This window comes from Salmo salar, chromosome ssa01 (genome assembly GCF_905237065.1).
Source record: "Salmo salar chromosome ssa01, Ssal_v3.1, whole genome shotgun sequence".
Lineage (NCBI taxonomy): Eukaryota > Metazoa > Chordata > Actinopteri > Salmoniformes > Salmonidae > Salmo > Salmo salar.
The window spans coordinates 166,135,241-166,158,638 of record NC_059442.1 but is presented as its reverse complement, the minus strand read 5'-3'; the positions used below and the strand labels follow the sequence as shown (position 1 = coordinate 166,158,638).

At 42.0% G+C, this 23,398-nt stretch overlaps 1 protein-coding gene across 2 annotated transcripts; it reads right to left on the bottom strand.

The window, feature by feature from the left end:
- Positions 1 to 2,524: 2,524 nt before the first annotated feature.
- On the bottom strand, positions 2,525 to 23,214 carry LOC106571805 (long-chain fatty acid transport protein 6). 2 transcript variants are annotated; one of them, XM_014145272.2, is made up of 10 exons: positions 22,604 to 23,214; positions 21,119 to 21,322; positions 18,782 to 18,940; positions 17,371 to 17,495; positions 16,790 to 16,984; positions 15,068 to 15,158; positions 14,480 to 14,678; positions 6,083 to 6,180; positions 4,779 to 4,909; positions 2,525 to 4,388 (listed from the first exon to the last, which is right to left on the bottom strand). In XM_014145272.2, the coding sequence occupies exons 1-10, from the start codon at positions 23,145 to 23,147 to the stop codon at positions 4,212 to 4,214; spliced, it is 1,923 nt and encodes a 640-aa protein (XP_014000747.2). In that variant the 5' UTR covers positions 23,148 to 23,214; the 3' UTR covers positions 2,525 to 4,211. The 2 variants fall into 2 exon arrangements, with proteins under 2 accessions (XP_014000747.2, XP_014000755.2); XM_014145280.2 differs by having other exon boundaries at positions 23,085 to 23,201.
- Positions 23,215 to 23,398: the final 184 nt, after the last annotated feature.

The window sequence follows — 23,398 nt, the reverse complement described above, 5'->3', positions numbered from 1 at the left end:
CCAACTTGCCCTCTAAATACACCTCTGCTGTTTTCTACCAAGATCTCTGACACTGTAAAGTCCTTGGAGAATAAGAGCACCTCCTCCCAGCTGCCCACTGCACTGAGGATAGGAAACTCTGTCACCACCGATAAATCCACTATAATTGAGAATTTCAATAAACATTTTTCTACAGCTGGCCATGCTTTCCACCTGGCTACCCCTACTCCAGTCAACAGCACTGCACCCCCCACAGCAACTCGCCCAAGCCTTCCCCATTTCTCCTTCTCCCAAATCCAGTCAGCTGATGTTCTGAAAGATCTGCAAATCTGGACCCCTACAAATCAGCCGGGCTAGACAATCTGGACCCTTTCTTTCTAAAATTATCTGCCGAAATTGTTGCAACCCCTATTACTAGCCTGTTCAACCTCTCTTTCGTGTCGTCTGAGATACCCAACGATTGGAAAGCAGCTGCGGTCATCCCCCTCTTCAAAGGGGGGGGACACTCTTGACCCAAACTGCTACAGACCTATATCTATCCTACCCTGCCTTTCTAAAGTCTTCGAAAGCCAAGTCAACAAACAGATTACCGACCATTTCGGATCCCACCGCACCTTCTCTGCTATGCAATCTGGCTTCAGAGCTGGTCATGGGTGCACCTCAGCCACGCTCAAGGTCCTAAACGATATCTTAACCGCCATCGATAAGAAACAATACTGTGCTGCCGTATTCATTGACCTGGCCAAGGCTTTCGACTCTGTCAATCACCACATCCTCATCGGCAGACTCAATAGCCTTGGTTTCTCAAATGATTGCCTCGCCTGGTTCACCAACTACTTCTCCGATAGAGTTCTGTGTGTCAAATCGGAGGGCCTGTTGTCCGGGCCTCTGGCAGTCTCTATGGGGGTGCCACAGGGTTCAATTCTTGGGACGACTCTTTTCTCTGTATACATCAATGATGTCGCTCTTGCTGCTGGTGAGTCTCTGATCCACCTCTACGCAGACGACACCATTCTGTATACTTCTGGCCCTTCTTTGGACACTGTGTTAACTACCCTCCAGACGAGCTTCAATGCCATACAACTCTCCTTCCGTGGCCTCCAACTGCTCTTAAATACAAGTAAAACTAAATGCATGCTCTTCAACCGATCGCTGCCTGCACCTGCCCACCCGTCCAGCATCACTACTCTGGACGGTTCTGACTTAGAATATGTAAACAACTACTAATACCTAGGTGTCTGGTTAGACTGTAAACTTTCCTTCCAGACTCACATCAAACATCTCCAATCCAAAATTAAATCTAGAATTGGCTTCCTATTTCGCAACAAAGAATCTTTCACTCATGCTGCCAAACATACCATCGTAAAACTGACCATCCTACCGATTCTCGACTTCGGCGATGTCATTTAGAAAATAGCCTCCAATACCCTACTCAATAAATTGGATGCAGTCTATCACAGTGCCATCCGTTTTGTTACCAAAGCTTCATATACTACCCACCACTGTGACCTGTACGCTCTCGTTGGCTGGCCCTCGCTTCATATTCGTCGCCAAACCCAATGGCTCCAGGTCATCTACAAGACCCTGCTAGGTAAAGTTCCTCCTTATCTCAGCTCGCTGGTCACCATAGCAGCACCCACCTGTAGCATGCGCTCCAGCAGGTATATCTCTCTGGTCACCCCCAAAGCCAATTCCTCCTTCGGCCGCCTCTCCTTCCAGTTCTCTGCTGCCAATGACTGGAACGAACTCCAAAAATCTCTGAAACAGGAAACACTTCTCTCCCTCACTAGCTTTAAGCACCAGCTGTCAGAGCAGTACACAGATTACTGCACCTGAACATAGCCCATCTATAATTTAGCCCAAACAACTACCACTTCCCCTACTGCATTTATTTATTTTGCTCCTTTGCACCCCATTATTTCTATTTCTACTTTGCACATTCTTCCACTGCAAATCTACTATTCCAGTGTTTTACTTGCTATATTGTATTTACTTCGCCACCATGGCCTTTTTTGCCTTTACCTCCCTTATCTCACCTCATTTGCTCACTTTGTATATAGACATATTTTTCTACTGTATTATTGACTGTATGTTTGTTTTACTCCATGTGTAACTCTGTGTTGTTGTATGTGTCAAACTGCTTGCTTTATCTTGGCCAGGTCGCAATTGTAAATGAGAACTTGTTCTCAACTTGCTTACCTGGATAAATAAAGGTGAAATAAATAAATGAATAAAATCTTCAAAGTGGGTTACAGGTCCAAAATACCATTAGGAAAACACCATCATAGTGTAACTTTACATTTTGTGAAGATTTTTTTTTATTCTGTGAGAGAGAAATACAGTGACAGAAACAGGATATTAAACAGGTGATATAACTTATCATTCCAATGACAAACGTGTGTTAGAAATATATATATATATATTATATTGTCTAATAACTACAGGCAATTACTGTCTATGTAAGCAATAATGCAACATGTGTATTATCAGGGAATAGCCATACTTACAGAGGAGTGAAACAGCTAGACATACACACAGGCACACATTGCAATGTAAATACTATGGTTTATTTCAACTGAAAGGAACGTTATAATGTACATCATTTTTTATCAATCTGGGTCAGACATCACTTTAAAAACAGGGTGTAATTTTTAAGATGACAACAGACAGATTATGTCCTAGCACGGTCTCAGAAACAAAGGCAATGGGAATGTAATGTTGTTTGACAAGAGTACATGTTATAACACCACATTTAGGATGACTGGAGATATTAGTGATGGAATCAAAACATAAAAAGGCCAGAAGAATGGCTGTATATATTTACATCCATCAGAAAATGAATGGTGGCGAACGGTAGTACGCTAACCCAAAGTCAACTTGTATGCCTTTCCCTAACCCTTACCACAACCTCACTGAAACGATACCTAACCTCAACCCTCTTCCTAAACCTAACCTTAATTCATTTAACCTAAACGTAACCTGAATACATTTTTTGACCCTTATGCCTAAACTAAAATGTTCCTTCTGTCGGTCAATATACACTTTTAGGAATGTCAGGATGCAGATATGTACGTCTAGAGTCGTAGCAATTCACTGTAAGTGAGTCGCCCGTGTGCTGTTATGACATTATCTTCATAACCGCAAAATAAATTGTCAGACATACATACATACATATATATATATAAACACACACACAAAATATATTCACATAAAATCTATGCAATAATCTAATACCTAATCATAAACACAAAATAATCCACGTTATCCAGGGCATACATACAATATGCACGGTCATTATTCAAAATGTCACATAGTAGTAATGCAAAAGCAGCTAGTTTCTGAAAAGGTCTGTGGATTAAAATGGTGGGATTAACTGGGTTAGTTTTGCATTTCCTGCTCAGGTACCAATCGCAAAAGAGGTTTCTAACCTCAAGGGTCTTTTCCCGGGTTAAGTAAAGGTTAAATTACATTTGCCATTGATAAGAACTAAATCACTGTGGTCACACTTGATAAAAACCAGTTGCAAGTCTTAAAATCATTAATTCATTTCCATAACTTAATAGCTTTGTAAATCATACTTATGGCTGGAAGTTGTTCATGACCAGGAAAAACTCAGTCTTAATTTGGGGATATAATTCATGCCCAGAGTTGTGGACAGGAAAAGACAATTGCAGGTCATAAATGAGTCAAGCTTTAAGGGTTAACCTGCTGTAGCACGTGCTGACTGAAACGTGGTATGCGGATCAGCATGTGATGCCACATAGGACATAAAATGTAATTACATTTAAATTCAATTAGATAGAATTTGACGTTTTCAACCTTTCCATTTCATGTTGGATTGAGGCCTGCATATTCTCCTAATGTTCCATCTAGCAGTACACAATGGACGGTGCAAAATATGGACTCTTTTTGGACCACTTTTGAGGTATTAACGTTTAGGTAAACTATGTGGTTTTGCTGGCTCGGATGGCTCAGTCTTACTGTATACAGGTGCTAACTGTAAATTGCTTTGGATAAAAGCATCTGATAAAAATGACCATATTGTATAATCCCTTAATGGAAACTAAAATTCAAAGAAAAAAAAAAACGTGGCTGAAACTCAGATGCACAGTACACAGTCCGTCAGTGAGGCTTCCTGGGTAAATAACACCTTTAAACACTACTGTATATAAACCTGTTATAAAATCAGAAATACACCTTTCTGTTTAGTCCTGCTGAACTGACTCAACAGCCTAGAGCCGTATCTTTCCGGAGACGATGTCATCATGCAGAGACTGAGTGAGTGGGACGTAGTCTCTCTGGGATAGGTCCAAGAAATACAGGGACTCCTGAACGGCCTCAGGACTGAAGCCCTCCTGCACCAACTTCCTCTTCTGCTGCTTGAAGGTCTCGGTCACATCTATGGATGTCTATGGAAGACAAAGGACAGAGTTTATGTTGAAAAGGGTCAGGGGGTTGAAATTCTAAATGTGATATAACAATATTTTGGGTTAGAGTTGAAGGGATTGTTCTTTTTATTGTGAATTTTTTTAACTATGCATTTAAGATTATTGTATTGAATCGTATGCATTTATAGCATGGTTTCAATACAGTTTCTGCAAAGACAAGAACAAACTATTTAATTGATTTATCCATATTACGGTGGTACACTCCAGTACCAACCGTATATTAACGTTATGTATAAAATCACACACAGTTCATTATAAGTCGTCACTCATTACGTTTTTAAAATAAGTTGCAGTTTTGTGTGGGGATAATTTCTCTCTGAATGGACACATGTGGTTTCAGGATTGTCTTACCTGGATCCGTAGAAACCAGGGCCACGAGTAAGCGGGGAGACTTTGGACCAAATGGTTGTAGAGTTTTTTACCATCCAGCTTTTGGTCCATCTTTAAGACGATGGCTGCCATACCTGCTCTGCCTTCATAACCTGTATATAAACAATAAGGATAACGTTACACGCCAACTTAGTGGCCTTGTTAGGGTGTCTGTCGTGAGATTGAAAGGTTGGGAGTTTGAGCACTGACCGAGTCATACCAAAGACTGTACAAATGGGCCCCAATGTGTCTCTGCTTGGCACTCAGCGTTAAGGAGATTTTTACTTTTTTAATTTATTTATTAAACTAGTCAAGTCAGTTAAGAACAAATTCTTATTTTCAATGACAGCCAAGGAACAGAATGAATCTCACGTTTTTAAATTTGATTTTACCTTTATTTAACTCGGTAAGTCAGTTAAGAACAAATGATTATTTTCAATGATGGCCTAGGAACAGTGGGTTAACTGCCTTGTTCAGGGGCAGAACAGATTTTTACCTTGTCAGCTCGGGGATTCGATCTTGCAACCTTTCGGTCACTAGTCCAACGCTCTAACCACTAGCTAGCTACCTGCCGCCTAAGGCCCTGTGATTGACTAGTTTCATGGGGGTGTACTTGTACATCATGCTCCATCCTGCTCCTATGAGGCTGTCAAGGCTACTTCTAAATGTTACATACATGTTGTTTAATGTTTTTCACCAAAATGTCATGTGATCCCATCTTCACCAATCAATACAGTTGACACAATGTGGGCCGAAGGCAATTTTACAAAACTAATTAGGTAACGTTATATGCATATCATGCGGTTGCAACACATTGTAAGACGGGGGTACTAAGCATGTATGAATCAGATAAACATTTATATAATTTAGCGGACACTTATCTAGAGCATCTTACAAGAGGAACCAGGGTTAAGTGCTTTGCTCAAGGGCACGTTGACAATTTTTTTACCTAGTCGGCTGGGGGATTCGAACTAGCAACCTTTCGGTTATTGACCAAATGCTCTTAACCGCTAGGCTAGCTGCTGCCCTATAACGTTTTGTGGTGAGACATTTTGGCCTGCATATTCATTTGCCAAGAAAAGGTGCTAAAATGGTTCTATAATAATGATTATACTAAACTGAAGTTATATTAGGCAAACATTTTCAACTAGGTCCAATATTGCTCTGTACCATAAAAAAAGAATATATATAATAATCAATTTATTTGTACTAATGATGTCAGCTAGAACTATGACTTGGCACAGTGACACCATAGACGTATTAATGATGTCAGAAAGGATGTTGACCTGGCACAGTAACGCCATAGACGTTCACTTCCTGCAGGAACTCCAAACTTCCGAGAATCTCTGAAACTTCTGTGGTGGCCACATTCTCTCCTTTCCACCTAGGAGGAAGAAAGTCAGTTTATTTAATTCACGATATGCAGAAATATTCAGCACATTTTTGTTGGTGTCTTGAATGCTCGCAATGCAACAGCCTGCATGATGGGTATGGGTGAGTGAGAATGCTAGCATAATTGTTTTTTTAGATAGGCGTCAACATTTATTCATCCAACTTTTTTCAGGGATGCAACAATAAATGACATTTAATATATTAATCTACTGCATATATTTAATTATTTACCTAGATTTGTGCAACAATACATTTAATCAAATAACATATTTACAAGTCATAGTCCTTTCAGCCTGCCTATCTATGTTAAACACTAGATGGCAGCAACAGATAAGTATAGATACAAGGTACAACTGCAAGCAGCCTCATCTTAAAGAAGGACAGTAGGGCGCAGTCAGAGACAGGAGGGCGCAGGCAGAGACAGTAGGGCGCAGGCAGAGACAGTAGGGCGCAGGCAGAGACAGTAGGGCGCAGGCAGAGACAGGAGGGCGCAGGCAGAGACAGGAGGGCGCAGGCAGAGACAGTAGGGCGCAGGCAGAGACAGTAGGGCGCAGGCAGAGACAGTAGGGCGCAGGCAGAGACAGTAGGGCGCAGGCAGAGACAGTAGGGCGCAGGCAGAGACAGGAGGGCGCAGGCAGAGACAGGAGGGCGCAGGCAGAGACAGGAGGGCGCAGGCAGAGACAGGAGGGCGCAGGCAGAGACAGGAGGGCGCAGGCAGAGACAGGAGGGCGCAGGCAGAGACAGGAGGGCGCAGGCAGAGACAGGAGGGCGCAGGCAGAGACAGTAGGGCGCAGGCAGAGACAGGAGGGCGCAGTCAGAGACAGGAGTTGAGGTGAGAGCAAACCTCACCCTGAAAGCATGTAAGTGATTTCAGCTAGCTAAGATCAAGACTATCGGACATCCATGCAGATTTTGCATTGTCAATCCTACTGTAAATATCAAAATAATTCATTAACACGTTCTTTAGAGCCACATTTTTGCCATGCATTATAAATACATAACAGGAATTTATGCATCTCTTCTAAGGAACCATGAGCTATAATGAATGCTCATAGCATGTTTTACTCATATCACCACCTGTGTTTAATGCAATAAGCATTGATATTTATAAAAGGCTGCCAAAATGAGCTGTTATGAATGTTTATAGCAAGGTCTTACGATACACTATAGGGTTTTACTAAAAGTGCATTTATAATGTGTTATAAAAAGGTGAATCAAAGAAGGTGTTACCCATAATTCACCTTCCACAGTTACATTCTGTATACCAAAGCATGATCTTCCACAGGGCGAGCTGTACATCCTGTACATCTCCAGTTATGGTGAACTAACAGAGAATTCACCTGATTTTAGACGAATCAAAAATGGCCTCCCGAGTGGCACAGCAGTCTAAGGCACTGCATCTAAGGCAGTGCTTGAGGAGTCACTACAGATCCGGGTTCGATCCCGGGCTGTATCGCAGCCGGCCTCGTTCGGGAGACCCATGACGCGGCACACAAATTGCCCAGCGTCGTCCGGGTTAGGGGAGGGTTTGGCTGGCCGGGCCGGGATGTCATTGCCGGGCCGGGAGCATGCTGACATCAGTCACCAGGTTTACGGTGTTTCCTCCGACACATTGGTGTGGCCGGCTTCCGGGTTAAGCGAGCAGTGTTGTCAAGAAGCGATGCGGCTTGGCTGGGTCGTGTTTCGGAGGACGCAAAGCTCTCGACCTTCGCCTCTCCCGAGTCCGTACGGGAATTGCAGCAATGGGACAAGACTGTAAACTACCAATTTGGGGAAGACAAATTATAATAAATAAACGTAAAGTTCCTCAAACCTTCATCAAGTGGCATTAAGTCCATATTCCATGACATCTATCTGGCCTCAATCTCAAATCAATTGGAAATATTGGCACTAAATTAAAGGATTACTTTCAAGGTATGGAAACGTAATAAAAGTATTTAGGTGGACTATCCCTTTAATAAACTTAACTGAGTAAAGCCCGTACTACTGTATGCCTTTTAAAATACATGTAGAGATTCCAGCTATTGATATTACCACGCCATTCACTTTAAAATAATCATTTACATAGGAATATTTTAGAGGTTAAGAAACTTAATGTCCCAATTCTGGGGTGGCAGCGTAGCCTAGTGGTTAGAGCATTGGGCCAGTAACCAAAATGTTGCTAGATCGAATCTCCGAGCTGACAAGGTAAAAATCTGTCGTTCTGCTCCTGAACAAGGCAGTTAACCCACTGTTCCTAGGCCGTCATTGTAAATAAGAATTTGTTCTTAACTGACTTGCCTAGTTAAAAAATTAAAAATCTCTGCATTATTTTGCCAGACAAATACTTTAAAATTGTTTGGGGGGGAGACAGCACAGCACAAACACACCACAATCCCAAAAGACTTGCAGTCTTCAAGGTAGCAACAAAGCAGTTGTGTGGATCATTGCCCAGTCCTGCGTCATTCTTGCGTATACACCAAACCTTGCCAAAGCGCAGAGGGACGGGGAGACAAGCGATGGCATTGTGACATGGGGACGCTCAACTGACAGAAGCTTTTGACCCCCTAACAAGTCTTTCATCCCTCTAATCATGGTAACCACTTCCCATGAAGCCCTTGGGTCGGACCCCCTCTGGGAACTGTGGCATCGGGAATGGGGGATGAGGGAGGTGGGGGGGGTCCTTGATTTTACATGGAGTGTAGCAATCTGAACTTAACAGCAGACCGGGGTTCAAATACTAATATATATATATATATATATATCTCTGTCTTGATTGAGCTTGCCGACTGCAATGAAATCAATAGAAAACTCCCAAAACTGCAAACCTCTCCCACCTGGCACTCCAGGAAGGCTAAAGCAAACACTCAAAGTATTTGAAAGATTTCAAATACTGTTTGAGCCCACGTCTGGTCCGCTCTTGGAGGAGGGCCTTGCGTCACTCTGCTGGATTTTGTGAATGGACCGTGGAATGGTAGGGGTAGTCAGAGGTGAAAAGGGGAAAAAAAGGCCTTTCCCTTGGCCACTGTTTGCCAACTTGGATTAGGCTCAAGCCGGAGTTTCCACCAAAATGCCAAAGAGTTAAAGCGAAGGAGTAGAGGAACAGACCTGGGTTCAAAAACTTTTAGGAATCTTTCAACTACTTTGAAGCGTTTGCCTTCGACTGCCTTGAGAGCCAGATGATCAAAGTGTACTTTGCGGTTAGTGTATTGGTTCCATTGGGTCAGGCAAGCTCAATTAAGCCTGGCTATCATATTTGAAATGATTTCAAATAGTATTTGAACCCAGTCTGGAGAGTAAGGAGGGGACAAACGGTGCCTGATTCTCTGTGGGGTCTCCCTCGGTTCAGGAGCTCATTTGCATGACTGGAGGGGAAGCTACTAAAGGACAACAGGAACATCGTGCAAGGCTGCCATCGTGATGAATGCCTGAGCAATTGAACGCTTGAATGGAGAGAAACAACAGAGGGGGACGACCCATGCTGATCGCATTGGCAAATTCAGCTCAGTGGATGAAGACAAAATGAGGAATGACTCATGGTGATGGTGATGCCACATATGTAAACGGTAAATGACAGATACTGTATGCTGTAATATTCAGACTCTTTAAAGCTTGGTTACTTTTACCCCTTTTTCTCCCCAATTGGTAGTTACAGTCTTGTCCCATCGCCGCAACTCCTGTACGGACTCTGGAGAGGTCGAAGGTAGAGAGCCATGCGTCCTCCGAAACAAGCCGCACTGCTTCTCGACACACTACTCGCTTAACCCGGAAGCCAGCCGCACCAATGTGTGAGAGGAAACACCGTACAACTGCAGACTGAAGTCAGCATGCATGCACCTGGCCCATCACAAGGAGTCGCAAATATTACCTCATTTGCACACACTGTATATAGACTTTTTCTATTGTGTTATTGACTGTACGATTGTTTATTCCATGTGTAACTGTTGTTGTTTGTGTCACACTGCTTTGCTTTATTCTTGGCCAGGTCACAGTTGTAAATGAGAACTTGTTCTCAACTGGCCTACCTGGTTAAATAAAGGTGAAATAAAAATACATAAAATAGAGCGTAATGGGACAAGACATCCCGGCCAGCCAAACCCTCCCCTAACCTGGACGACGCTGGGCCAACTGTGTGCCGCCTCATGGGTCTCCCGGTCACGGCCGGCTGCGACACAGCCTGGGATCGAACCCGGGTCTGTAGTGATGCCTTAGACCGCTGCGCCACTCGGGAGGCCCCCTTGGTTACTTGGTTACCAGTCTGTTTCTGCTTTAGGGGAACAAGTCAATGTCTTGCCATAGCAACAATGTAGCCTTGTTGAACAGTCTGGTACCCAGGCTAGATTCCTTCAATCAATCAAGGCAAATATCCTAACTACTCATAAAAACTCCTGGTAATCTGCAACAACTTCTGTGTTCCTAATGCAAAGGCTTCCTACTAAGAGATACTGTATAAAATCAATAGGTACATTGTGTGACTACTGGTAGACAGAGTTCAGCAAATTATTTACAAACAAAATGTTTAAAGTAATGTTTGTCCCCCCCCACAAAAAAAAAAGAAATTGGGGGAAATTCGTACATGATCTTGTGTTGGAGATATGTCCACATCCCACACCATTGGTTGCATAGATACACTGTTTATACTATATACACTGCTCAAAAAAATTAAGGGTACACTTAAACAACACAATGTAACTCCAAGTCAATCACACTTCTGTGAAATCAAACTGTCCACTTAGGAAGCAACACTGATTGACAATAAATTTCACATGCTGTTGTGCAAATGGAATAGACAACAGGTGGAAATTATAGGCAATTAGCAAGACACCCCCAATAAAGGAGTGGTTCTGCAGGTGGGGACCACAGACCACTTCTCAGTTCCTATGCTTCCTGGCTGATGTTTTGGTCACTTTTGAATGCTGGCGGTGCTTTCACTCTAGTGGTAGCATGAGACGGAGTCTACAACCCACACAAGTGGCTCAGGTAGTGCAGCTCATCCAGGATGGCACATCAATGCAAGCTGTGGCAAGAAGGTTTGCTGTGTCTGTCAGCGTAGTGTCCAGAGCATGGAGGCGCTACCAGGAGACAGGCCAGTACATCAGGAGACGTGGAGGAGGCCGTAGGAGGGCAACAACCCAGCAGCAGGACCGCTACCTCCGCCTTTGTGCAAGGAGGAGCAGGAGGAGCACTGCCAGGGCCCTGCAAAATGACCTCCAGCAGGCCACAAATGTGCATGTGTCTGCTCAAACGGTCAGAAACAGACTCCATGAGGGTGGTATGAGGGCCCGACGTCCACAGGTGGGGGTTGTGCTTACAGCCCAACACTGTGCAGGACGTTTGGCATTTGCCAGAGAACACCAAGATTGGCAAATTCGCCACTGGCGCCCTGTGCTCTTCACAGATGAAAGCAGGTTCACACTGAGCACATGTGACAGAGTCTGGAGACGCCGTGGAGAACGTTTTGCTGCCTGCAACATCCTCCAGCATGACCGGTTTGGCAGTGGGTCAGTTATGGTGTGGGGTGGCATTTCTTTGGGGGGCCGCACAGCCCTCCATGTGCTCGCCAGAGGTAGCCTGACTGCCATTAGGTACAGAGATGAGATCCTCAGACCCCTTGTGAGACCATATGCTGGTGCAGTTGGCCCTGGGTTCCTCCTAATGCAAGACAATGCTAGACCTCATGTGGCTGGAGTGTGTCAGCAGTTCCTGCAAGAGGAAGGCATTGATGCTATGGACTGGCCCGCCCGTTCCCCAGACCTGAATCCAATTGAGCACATCTGGGACATCATGTCTCGCTCCATCCACCAATGCCACGTTGCACCACAGACTGTCCAGGAGTTGGCGGATGCTTTAGTCCAGGTCTGGGAGGAGATCCCTCAGGAGACCATCCGCCACCTCATCAGGAGCATGCCCAGGCGTTGTAGGGAGGTCATACAGGCACGTGGAGGCCACACACACTACTGAGCCTCATTTTGACTTGTTTTAAGGACATTACATCAAAGTTGGATCAGCCTGTAGTGTGGTTTTCCACTTTAATTTTGAGTGTGACTCCAAATCCAGACCTCCATGGGTTGATAAATTGGATTTCCATTGATTATTTTTTGTGTGATTTTGTTGTCAGCACATTCAACTATGTAAAGAAAAAAGTATTTAATAAGATTATTTCTTTCATTCAGATCTAGGATGTGTTGTTTAAGTGTTACCTTTATTTTTTTGAGCAGTATATATATATATAACACACACAGTCCCCTACGTATGTATTTGGACAGTGAAACTACAACTTTTAAATTTGGCTCTATACTCTGGCATTTTGGATCAAATGTTTCATATGAGGAGACAGTACAGAATGTCACCTTTTATTTGAGGGTCTTTTCATATATATATATATATATACACAAACAATAAGTGCATCCAACAAATTTGGACTAGATACATTAATTTCTAAACGGGAAAACAGATATATGTATATATATGCGTGTCCAAATTTGTTGGATGCACTTATTGTTTGTGTTTCAGATTATATTGTGCCCAACAGAAATGAAATGGTAATTAATGTTGTGTTATTTTGGAGTCACTTTTATTGTAAATAAAAATAGACTGTTTCTGAACACTTCTACATCAATGTGGATGCTACCATGATTACGGATAATCACGAATAAATCCTGAATAATTGTGAGAAAGTTACACATTCCATTTTTTTTTACCATTCATTTCTTTTGGGCACTAAATAATCTGAAACATAACCAAAACAAACTGCAAATGCAGTCACAAGCTTGATATTGTCATTTTTTATTTGACCTTTATTTAACTAGGCAAGTCAGTTAAGAACAAATTCTTATTTTAGACCCGACCCAGGTCACCCAAAAGACCCGACCCAGGTCAACCCAAAAGACCTGACCCAGGTCAACCCAAAAGACCTGACCCAGGTCAACCCAAAAGACCTGACCCAGGTCAACCCAAAAGACCCGACCCAGGTCAACCCAAAAGACCCGACCCAGGTCAACCCAAAAGAACCCGACCCAGGTCAACCAAAAGACCCGACCCAGGTCAACCCAACATATTTGAAAGAAAACAAGTACTTTGAACGCACGTCTGACAAGCACTGAACTATCCTTTAAAAAATATATATGAACTGAACTATCCTTTAAAAAATATATATATATATGAACTGAACTATCCTTTAAAAAATATATATATATATGAACTGAACTATCCTTTAAAAAAAATATATATATATATGAACTGAACTATCCTTTAAAAAATATATATATGAACTATCCTTTAAAAAATATATATATGAACTGAACTATCCTTTAAAAAAATATATATATGAACCGAACTATCCTTTAAAAAAATATATATATGAACCGAACTATCCTTTTAAAAATATATATATGAACCGAACTATCCTTTTAAAAATATATATATGAACCGAACAATCCTTTAAAAAATATATATATGAACTGAACTATCCTTTAAAAAAAATATATATATATATGAACTGAACTATCCTTTAAAAAATATATAAATGAACTATCCTTTAAAAAATATATATATGAACTGAACTATCCTTTAAAAAAATATATATATGAACCGAACTATCCTTTTAAAAATATATATATGAACCGAACTATCCTTTTAAAAATATATATATGAACCGAACTATCCTTTTAAAAATATATATATGAACCGAACAATCCTTTAAAAAATATATATATGAACTGAACAATCCTTTAAAAAAAAAAATATATATGAACTGAACTATCCTTTAAAAAAAATATATATATATATATGAAGTGAACTATCCTTTAAAAAAAATATATATATATGAACTGAACTATCCTTTAAAAAATATATATATGAACTGAACTATCCTTTAAAAAAATATATATATGAACTGAACTATCCGTTAAAAAAAAAATATATGAACTGAACTATCCTTTAAAAAAAAAATATATGAACTGAACTATCCTTTAAAAAAAAAATATATATATATATATATATATATATATATATATATGAAGTGAACTATCCTTTAAAAAATATATATATGAACTGAACTATCCTTTAAAAAATATATATATGAACTGAACTATCCTTTTAAAAAAGATATATATGAACTGAACTATCCTTTTAAAAATATATATATATGAACTGAACTATCCTTTAAAAATATATATATATATGAACTGAACTATCCTTTTAAAAATATATATATGAACTGAACTATCCTTTTAAAAAATATATATATGAACTGAACTATCCTTTTAAAAAAAATCCGTTGAGAAATACTGCATAGGCTACTTCCACTTTACCTGAAGGTATCTCCGATACGGTCACGGAAGTAGACAAAGTCTCTGTGGTCCTGAAGCATGAGGTCTCCGGTGTTAAAGTACACGTCTCCCTCCTTGAACACGTCCCTGAGGAGCTTCTTCTCTGACTGAAGCGTATTCCCAGCGTACCCCAGGAAAGGATTCATGACCGACACCGGGGCCACCAGGAGGCCCGTCTCTCCTGCGGACACAAACAGGCAGGTGTATATATTAATGTGTGTATGTATGTATGTATGTATGTATGTATGTATGTATGTATGTATGTATATATATATATGAGGCGACAGTACAGAATGTAACCTTTTATTTGAGGGTATATTTCATACATATCTGTTATAGCGTTTATAAATCCCTGAACCCATCCCGAGCCTTTAGCTCAGTGGGATCTTGTTTCAAACCCAGGCAATCAGACATGCATTTATGCACACACACACACACACACACACACACACACACACACACACACACACACACACACACAAAAATTAATGCAATTCTATGAAGCTGTACATCAAATAGTGCATAAGAGCCATCATCAGAAATGATCCTATTTTAGAAACCTTTGCTTACCTTTATTTGCTTTGACACATCGTCCTGAGTTGGTCCGTATCGGCTCATATGTTTGGGGATCACAACTCAAGAACTCAAAGGGCATATTAAGCTGCATAACAATGAAACAAAAAGTGGAAAAGATGGGGCAAGAAATAATCAGTATTAGTAGGATAAAAGATACACAGGACAGGCCGGCGCGCACAGAGAGGCCGACGCGCACAGAGGCCGACGCTCACAGACAGGCCGACGCTCACAGACAGGCCGACGCTCACAGACAGGCCGACACACTGTTAATACAGATAATGCTGTTGGTTTTTAGTTGGAGAAACATGAAGAGAGGACATGAATCAACAGCGCATCGATCTCTGTGTGTATCATTCTCTGTGTGTATCATTCTCTGTGTGTATCATTCTCTGTGGGTATCATTCTCTGTGTGTATCATTCTCTGTGTGTATCATTCTCTGTGTGCGCCATGCTTCGTGTTCCATTTAGCAGCAGTTAAATCTCGACAACTAAAAACCAACAAGACGTTCTGGATTACTCTACTTTACAATACTCTGGCCCTGCCTTTTATGGAAACACACAGAATCATCTGGTCAAATATGACCTTTCAGACAGAATAACAGGGGAGGGTTAGGGTTACATGGGGTGTCTGGAAAACCAGGCACCGGGGCAGAGAACATGCCCTTTTGCCCTTCCATTCGCTAAAGTATACCGTTTTTGTCGTTGTTCTGAACACACTGTAATACAAGTTATTTAATTACATCAGTTGCTTTTATGTAATTAAATGATCTAAATCATAATTTCTGAATGAGTTTGTGCACCTGCCACACAAAAGGTCTGTGTATGGCCCCTCGGGTAAACAGCGGTGCGGCCCTCGGGTAAACAGCGGTGCGGCCCTCGGGTAAACAGCGGTGCGGCCCTCGGGTAAACAGCGGTGCGGCCCTCGGGTAAACAGCGGTGCGGCCCTCGGGCAAACAGCGGTGCGGCCCTCGGGCAAACAGTGCGGCCCTCGGGCAAACAGTGCGGCCCTCGGGCAAACAGTGCGGCCCTCGGGCAAACAGTGCGGCCCTCGGGCAAACAGTGCGGCCCTCGGGTAAACAGTGCAAAACTGTCCGCAGAGCTTTTCGCCGGCGTGAGCAGAGCGCAAACCACATAGAACCAAAAAAAAATAGAACCAGAGTAATTTACACTGAGTAGCCTGCAGCTCATGGAGCCGCTGCTTATGCCCAGATTTAATTGAACCTTTTACTGAGTGGGTTAAATCAGGGTCACACAGAGTGATTCTTAGTAGTCCTAAACAAATCTACTTTGAAACAAATGTATACATCTCACACACATGGTTATGGGCTGAAAGAAAAGAAGACACCTGTACCATGTCAGATATAGAGTTTAAATGTATTACATTTTGAGTTTGGATCCCAATATTACACTTTATATACACATCACAGAAGACTGAAAAATAACAAAACTGCTTGACATAGAAACACCAGATTTTCGTTGTCTTTTTAAAAATAATATTTGTTTATGATGAAATATATTAATAAAATTCCACCCATGAGGACAAAGAGGGCGCTTTTGGTCGTTGACTGCAGGAAAAGGGTTACATGAACAGGAGCGTCTCACACGCTGCATAAGTTCTACGTCCAGCGTAGCACGTCTGTGAGTTTAATCGTTTGGGTATCGAAGTTATCGAAGTCTATCCCAGTTAACTACAAAGCAAAGTGCCCCATGCCTGACCTTGTTGAAGTAGCCCGCCCTTCCGATGGGTCCTATTTCATTGGTGTAGTTGACAAAGCCAATGCTGGCCTCAGTTAAACCGTAGGCTTCCCGGACATTGATCTTCCCAAAGCGTCTGGCAAACTCCCTCCATACATCTGCCCTCAGACCACTCCCTGCGGCAACACGCACTTTGTGGGCCCTCTCCTCAGGGACCTACAGAAACAGACAACACAAAAAACACTCATAATCTATTACTGAGGAATTACAAAGCAGTTATGTAACTACAACACTGTTACTTAGTGTAGTTACTTAATTGTAAAGGCAACTTGAGGTTTTACCCTGTACGACCTACAATATACTAGTAGTGTACTGTGATATTATAGAAGTAATCTCTTTAATCCTTGTCCTGGAGACCCACAGGGTGTGCAGGTTTTTGTCCTAGCCCAGCACTGGGTTAGCACATGGTGGCGTTCACGGCTAGAGTCAAATCCAAATCTTCTCACCTCGGCCTACTCAAGAGACTAGTTTAACTAAATAACTTGTGAAAAGTGAGTGGAAAAACCCAAGACGAAATCAGAGTGATGAATATCAGGTCTTACCACAGGTTGGTTGACCAGGTAGCGACAGAGCTCTCCGACGTATTGAAATACGGTCACATTATGTTTCACGCAGTCTTTCCAAAATTGACTGGCAGAAAACTTCTTTTTCAATATACACGTTGCCCCTGGAAACCCAACAAAAGAAAAGACATGTTAGAGTAACGTTACATTAGTCACCATAACAACACAAATAAAAGTTTATTTCACTTTAAGTTTGTAAATTAGATAATCCTCCCCCACCAACAGTGATCATGTGTTTTAACATATTCGTCACGCGTTTTAACATGCGTATTAACATATTCGTCACGCGTTTTAACATGCGTTTTAACATATTCGTCACGCGTTTTAACATATTCGTCATGCATTTTAACATATTCATCATCTCTTTACCTTTGATAGGACCTTTGTTTCGGGTGGATGGCACATTTAGAGAGTCCTACACTGTCCTACACTGTATTTACTATTGTTGAAATGAGACTATGACATCATGTTGAAGTGCCTAACCCTACTAACCCTACGGCAATATAGACACCCATGATACTTTTGGTTTTCTGCTACCACATCCTAACCCCAGAATCTACAACACACGGGTATGTATGGTTGCACTTCCAGGAATTGTGCGACTTTTGTCAGATTCCCCCACTGCCACATCTTTTCCCTCCATGCTAAAATTACACTGTGGGAAATCTAGTTAGCCAGCTGGGAACCAGTCAAACAATCCCCATTGAGAAAATAGGAACCTTGACCGAGGTAGTTCTGGACTTCCTTTGGTTCTAGAACTCACAACTTTTTTTTGGACTGCGCTCGTGACCATCCAGACAAAACAGAAAACCTTGTTTTGAATTCATGACCTGGGAGGAGCTGACAGGCAACCCAACCCAACAGCAGGAAGAAGGAACAGCAGGAAAAGGCCTGTCATTTGGGAACCACTGGTCTGTACGCTAATGTATATGTGGCAACAGATATGGGGAGCCAACCTGGGTTAATATATATATAGATATATAAAAAAATATATAAAAAACACTGTATACGTGCTTGATTGAACTTGCCGACTGCAATGAAACCAATAGAAAAGTCTCAAAAGTGCAAACCCCTCCCACCTGGCAATTCAGGCAGGCTAAAGCAAACAGTTGTAATAGTTCATTATCTGAAGCCATGTCTGTTATGGAACCTGGAACAGGTGCAGTTTGTTACTCTGCGTATGCACTGCAGTCTACTGAATTAGTGATACAGCCTCTGCTACAAGTACAGTCACCTCTGCTAAGGGAACTCGAATTTAAAAGTGCATTACAGTTTACCAGTCTCAATTCAATGACATAATATTTTTAGTCCTGTTTAGTGTGACTTCTGATGACAAGCTGTGGCCTTCAAACGTATCAGGAGGAAGAGCGTATTGAAAAGTATTCCTCACCAAGCTGTATGCATCCACCAATACCCAGAAGAGAGGCGGTCATGTGGTATAGGGGCAGAGTGATGTAAATGTTGTCATCCGAACGGGCCCCGCACAGACGAAGGAAGGCCATGCACATGACGGCTTTGAGATGTCCCACCCGGGCTGCCTTAGGAAGTCCTGAAAGACAAAAAAAAAAGAGTACAGTGAAGATGCCTCTAGAGATGCTGATCTTGGGTCAGTTTTGTATTCTCCCCACTAATGGTTAAGGATAGGATTGAGGGAGGGGAAGTTGATCATAGATCTGTACCAATGGGAAAACACCACGGAGCGGATGAAAACTACACCACTCATAACGGCCACGTGACATTAAACATTCTCATATTATGACATCATTGATTTCTACTGAAGAGTTTTAAAGCTTTTCCCTCGAACTGCCAAAGGCACACAGCACCAACAGTTATGTTTATTGTATCTGCATGAACAAAACTCGACTGAAAGTATGAGAATAGAGTGCAGCATTGGTTGGACAAAGGTCAAACAGGAGGTACTTATGTCTGTCCTGTTTCACTGCATATCCCAACTCCCCCCGGAGACACTCAGAGAGTGGGGTCACAGCCAGGGATCAGCCATTCCTGACAGAAACCCTGTGGAGCAACAAGGGCAGATCAACAGACACCTTTCAGCTCAGGGATCTGAACGAGCAACCTTTCGATTATGGGCCCAACGCTCTAACCACGAGTCTAGCCGCCCCCTCCCCCCGTCGCCGCCCTGCCCGGCTGGGCTAGCCGCCCCCCGTTGCCGCCCTGCCTGGCTGGGCTAGCCGCCGCCCCCCCCGTCGGTGCCCTGCCCTGCCCGGCTAGCCGCCCCCCCGTCGCCCTGGTTCATGTCTAAATTGTTATCATTTCATTGTGCTATAACTATAGCTAGCCAGCTGCCACCCTCGCTCAACCAGTTATAGCACAATGAAATGATAACAATTTGGACATGAACAATGTTTCATCAGAAGAGATCGGCTTCATCCAATGTGGCAAAGCCGCAAACTGCAAAAACAGTTTTTTTACATTTTGCAACGGAAAACTAAAATGACCGTTTCTTATTGGACAAGTCCAGGTAGTCCCTCTCTGACTTCTAGGTCCACACCAAAATACAATTTACCTTAAGGCCTCCGATGTCTCTTTTATGAAGTCTACAGTAAAGGTCAAGGTTCAGCAACATTCTTGGAAGTGGCCCGTCTCTTTTAACAGGGTGTGGGTCTTGTTTTACTACTGCGTGGATCCCTGGTAAAGCCCTGTCTTGGTAAAGCCTTGTCCCGGTAAAGCCATGGAAAACCTCTGGTAAAGGAGGGGCATTGGCAGCCATTTATACACATTTAGCACAAATTCACCAGTACTAGACACCGAAGAAAAAGCCAGCTTGATATCAATTTGAAACACATTTCCTTCTCAGTAAAAATTAAGTTGTTTCAGACACTGTGAAATACATCTCTCCTTGGGAACCCGGGTTGGCTAGGAAAACCCCTCATTATATTGGTGTTGAACAGAGCTGTTAAAAGTGAGCGTGTGGTGCCAGCTTGGAATAAATTAGAGAAATCTGTCCGGTTTAATAGACATGCTGTTGACTTGAGCCTTTCGGTGTGGAAAAACTGTTTTCAACCTAGTGCAATAGGGTACCCATAGCTATTTTCCCTTCTCGGGCCTCTATCGCAGGGAATTGGCAGACAGACATTTAGGTTATCTTCCCTTATGTTCTCTGACAATAGCTGTAGGCTAGTTTCCGTCTTCGTGCAAACGTTTGCATTGATATCCAGGCAAATTATTTTATTTCAGATACTATGTTTCCGTATCTATGCAAATTCCCATCCATTCACCTTTTGCCTTCAGACCAATGTTTAAGATATGGAGTAATGACCACGCACGCATATTTAAGTCGACATCAAAATAAATTAAACATTTACAATGCAATTGCAAATAGAGTTTTCAGATTCCAGTTTTTTATTATTTTTTATTTTATTTATGGTTACTGTCGCCTCTGGAGGAAGCCATATAAATGACATACATTCTCTAAATCATTTGTTAAGCTGCCAGCGCTATAGTTTAGTGTAAGCATTCACAGCATCTTTTGGAGTCGACCTGTTCTTCCTGATATGAAGTTGCCCGTATCAGAATAGCATACTACTGTGGTCTGGTTGGTCTTGTGGTAATGAGTCTATAGTTTCAGCAGAGGATCGAATCCAGCCTACTGCTCTTTGACACAACCTCTCTCTATATCCCTCTATCTGTTCAACAACAACAACAAAAAAATCAACAAATACCTTCAATTTAGATTTTTTTGTTGTTGTAAGGATTAGTGTACTACCGGTTGTTCCTGATGTGAAGATGAACAGGAAGTTGGACATGAGGTCAGCTCTAGGACAGTCAGGTAAGGCCATGTCTGAGGCCTGCTCCACCTTGTCCAGTAACGTGTTGACCCCTTCATGAGGGCAGCCAATGTCCGTGACCCACACCTCAATGGCATTCTCCTTTAGGGAGGGTAACACCTCGCCCAGCGAACTCACCAAATCTGTGTGTGAGAGAAAAAACTAAATGTGAATGTTGGGGGTAGGGTTGCAAAATTCCACTAACTTTTACCAAAATTCCCATGTTTTTGGAAATCCTTGTCAGAAGATTCCAGGAACCAGGAGGGAATAAGCAGGAAATCAGGAATCCTCCAACCAGGTTTTCTGGAGAACCTGGGAACGTTACCAAAATGTTGCAACCCTAGCTGGGGATTACTTGTAAGGCTCTATTTGGAAATATACAGTACATTCCCTGCTGCTACAAGCTAAAATATATGACATCAAAAGTAAGATACAAAAAAAGTCCTACCCTCGTTCACATAAGGCATTATAACTAAAACAAAATACCTACCCTCGTTTACATAAGACATTATTCAAAGCAAACTTAAAGCCAGTTGAATTGAGTAAGGGCCTTAGTTGTGCATGCACTTTAAATATTTCATTCCTGCCGTGAGATTATAGTACATAGAGAGATTGACCTCTACAATGTCATGAGCATGATGTGAAAAGCCTCTACTGAATAAGAAGACTAGAATATTTTGAATACAGTAGATTTAAGCAAAACTGGGAGAGTATGGATAAATTGCTCAATGCCGTTCAATCTCTTATTTGAGCAATAACGTGCATGACGACATGCTATGGTGGCTGATTTGAAGTGTTTTGGTACTATGACTAGAAACACAAGCCTCTTCTATGCATACTAACTTAATCTAGTTATCCTTTGCAATGCTCAGAAGAACTTTGGCCTCTCGCAATGAACTAACTGTAAATCTGTAAAATAACAATATTTTATATTACTATGTGCTCAACTGGGAATAAAGGTTATATTCAATATAAATCACTGTCCATGAAATGCTATTGAAGATCCGTTTCACATTCAGGAGATGTATGTATGTATACTAACCGTATCCCTATGTGTCCACGGGTGTTGAATACAACAGCCTACATTGACCCTCAGATTACAGTATCACCCTCATTATTATAAAAAATATGTATATTTACAACCACCAGTGCACATTGATACGCAACACAGTTGCGGAACTGTACGTTACATCAAACCATACAGCTTTACTACATTCAAAAACATTGGAGTAATTATGCAATGTTTCCTTCCTCTCCTAATATGAAGTTATGACATTCAAATGTGAACGTGATTCAACATGCCCAAATCGTGCAAGACGTCGTGCATATGTTTGAGCTTGTTACATATTCTGAAAATGCAAGTAGACAAACGTCAAATACTTAACACTTTTTTTGACACTATCTTGATTGACAGCAATAATTACCTGCGCCTACGACGAGCGATTTCGCTCCACAACTTTCAAAACAATATAGGAGCGATTTGGATTTGATATTGAAATTGAGGAAAGCGACCTCGCAGCCCAGTTTACTGAGTCCGAACCACACACAAATAAAATCAGGCTCATTGCTCATCAGAAGAGCGACAATATCACCCTTCTTCAAGCCACCTTTTGTTCTGAAAACTTTAGCAAATTGGTTGCTTCTTTTATCAACGTCCTGGTAAGTGAGCGTTTGACCCTCAAACACTATGAAAGCCTTGTCAGGCATCTTCTTTGCCTGATAAAGGAAGCTGTCGAGGTAAGTGATGACTCCTCTCTGCATACGAGACTTCAACGCCTTTCCAACCTTCCGTAGGTTTAGGTAATAAATCAAATCCTCCCAAAACAATGGGTAAGTCATCCTTTGGAATACCAGAATTGCAAAAAGTCCTGCGGCAAATGTAGTAAACATCCATGTTACCCATACCATCATCTTTACGTGCGCTCTCCAAAGAATGTCAGCTTGTAAACGTTCGGAGATGTTTACCATAAGATTTAAATGCCTCTAGTATGCACATGCTACCGCGCATGCCCAAGGACATCGCTTTCCCCATTGCGCAAAACATGTAGCCTACAACAGGGTTTCCCAAACTCGCTCCTGGCCCCCGTGTGCACGTTTTGGTTTTCCTAATTTGCTATGGCCAGGTTTAGGATATGCATCTTGTATGTGTTATATATCTTATAAATATAATACAAGTCAGGGAAACATAGGCTAATTGTAGATATCCTACTTGTAGATAA

What these genes read in the sequence shown, in the direction of transcription:
- LOC106571805 (XM_014145272.2), bottom strand. Translation starts at nt 23,147, where the DNA reads ATGGTAAACATCTCCGAACGTTTACAAGCTGACATTCTTTGGAGAGCG. An exon ending in TGGTGGATGCATACAGCTTG is followed by an intron (nt 17,496 to 18,781) that starts GTGAGGAATACT and finishes TTGGGTTTCCAG; the next exon opens with GGGCAACGTGTATATTGAAA. An exon ending in CTATGGCGTTACTGTGCCAG is followed by an intron (nt 4,910 to 6,082) that starts GTCAACATCCTT and finishes GTTTATATACAG; the next exon opens with GTTATGAAGGCAGAGCAGGT.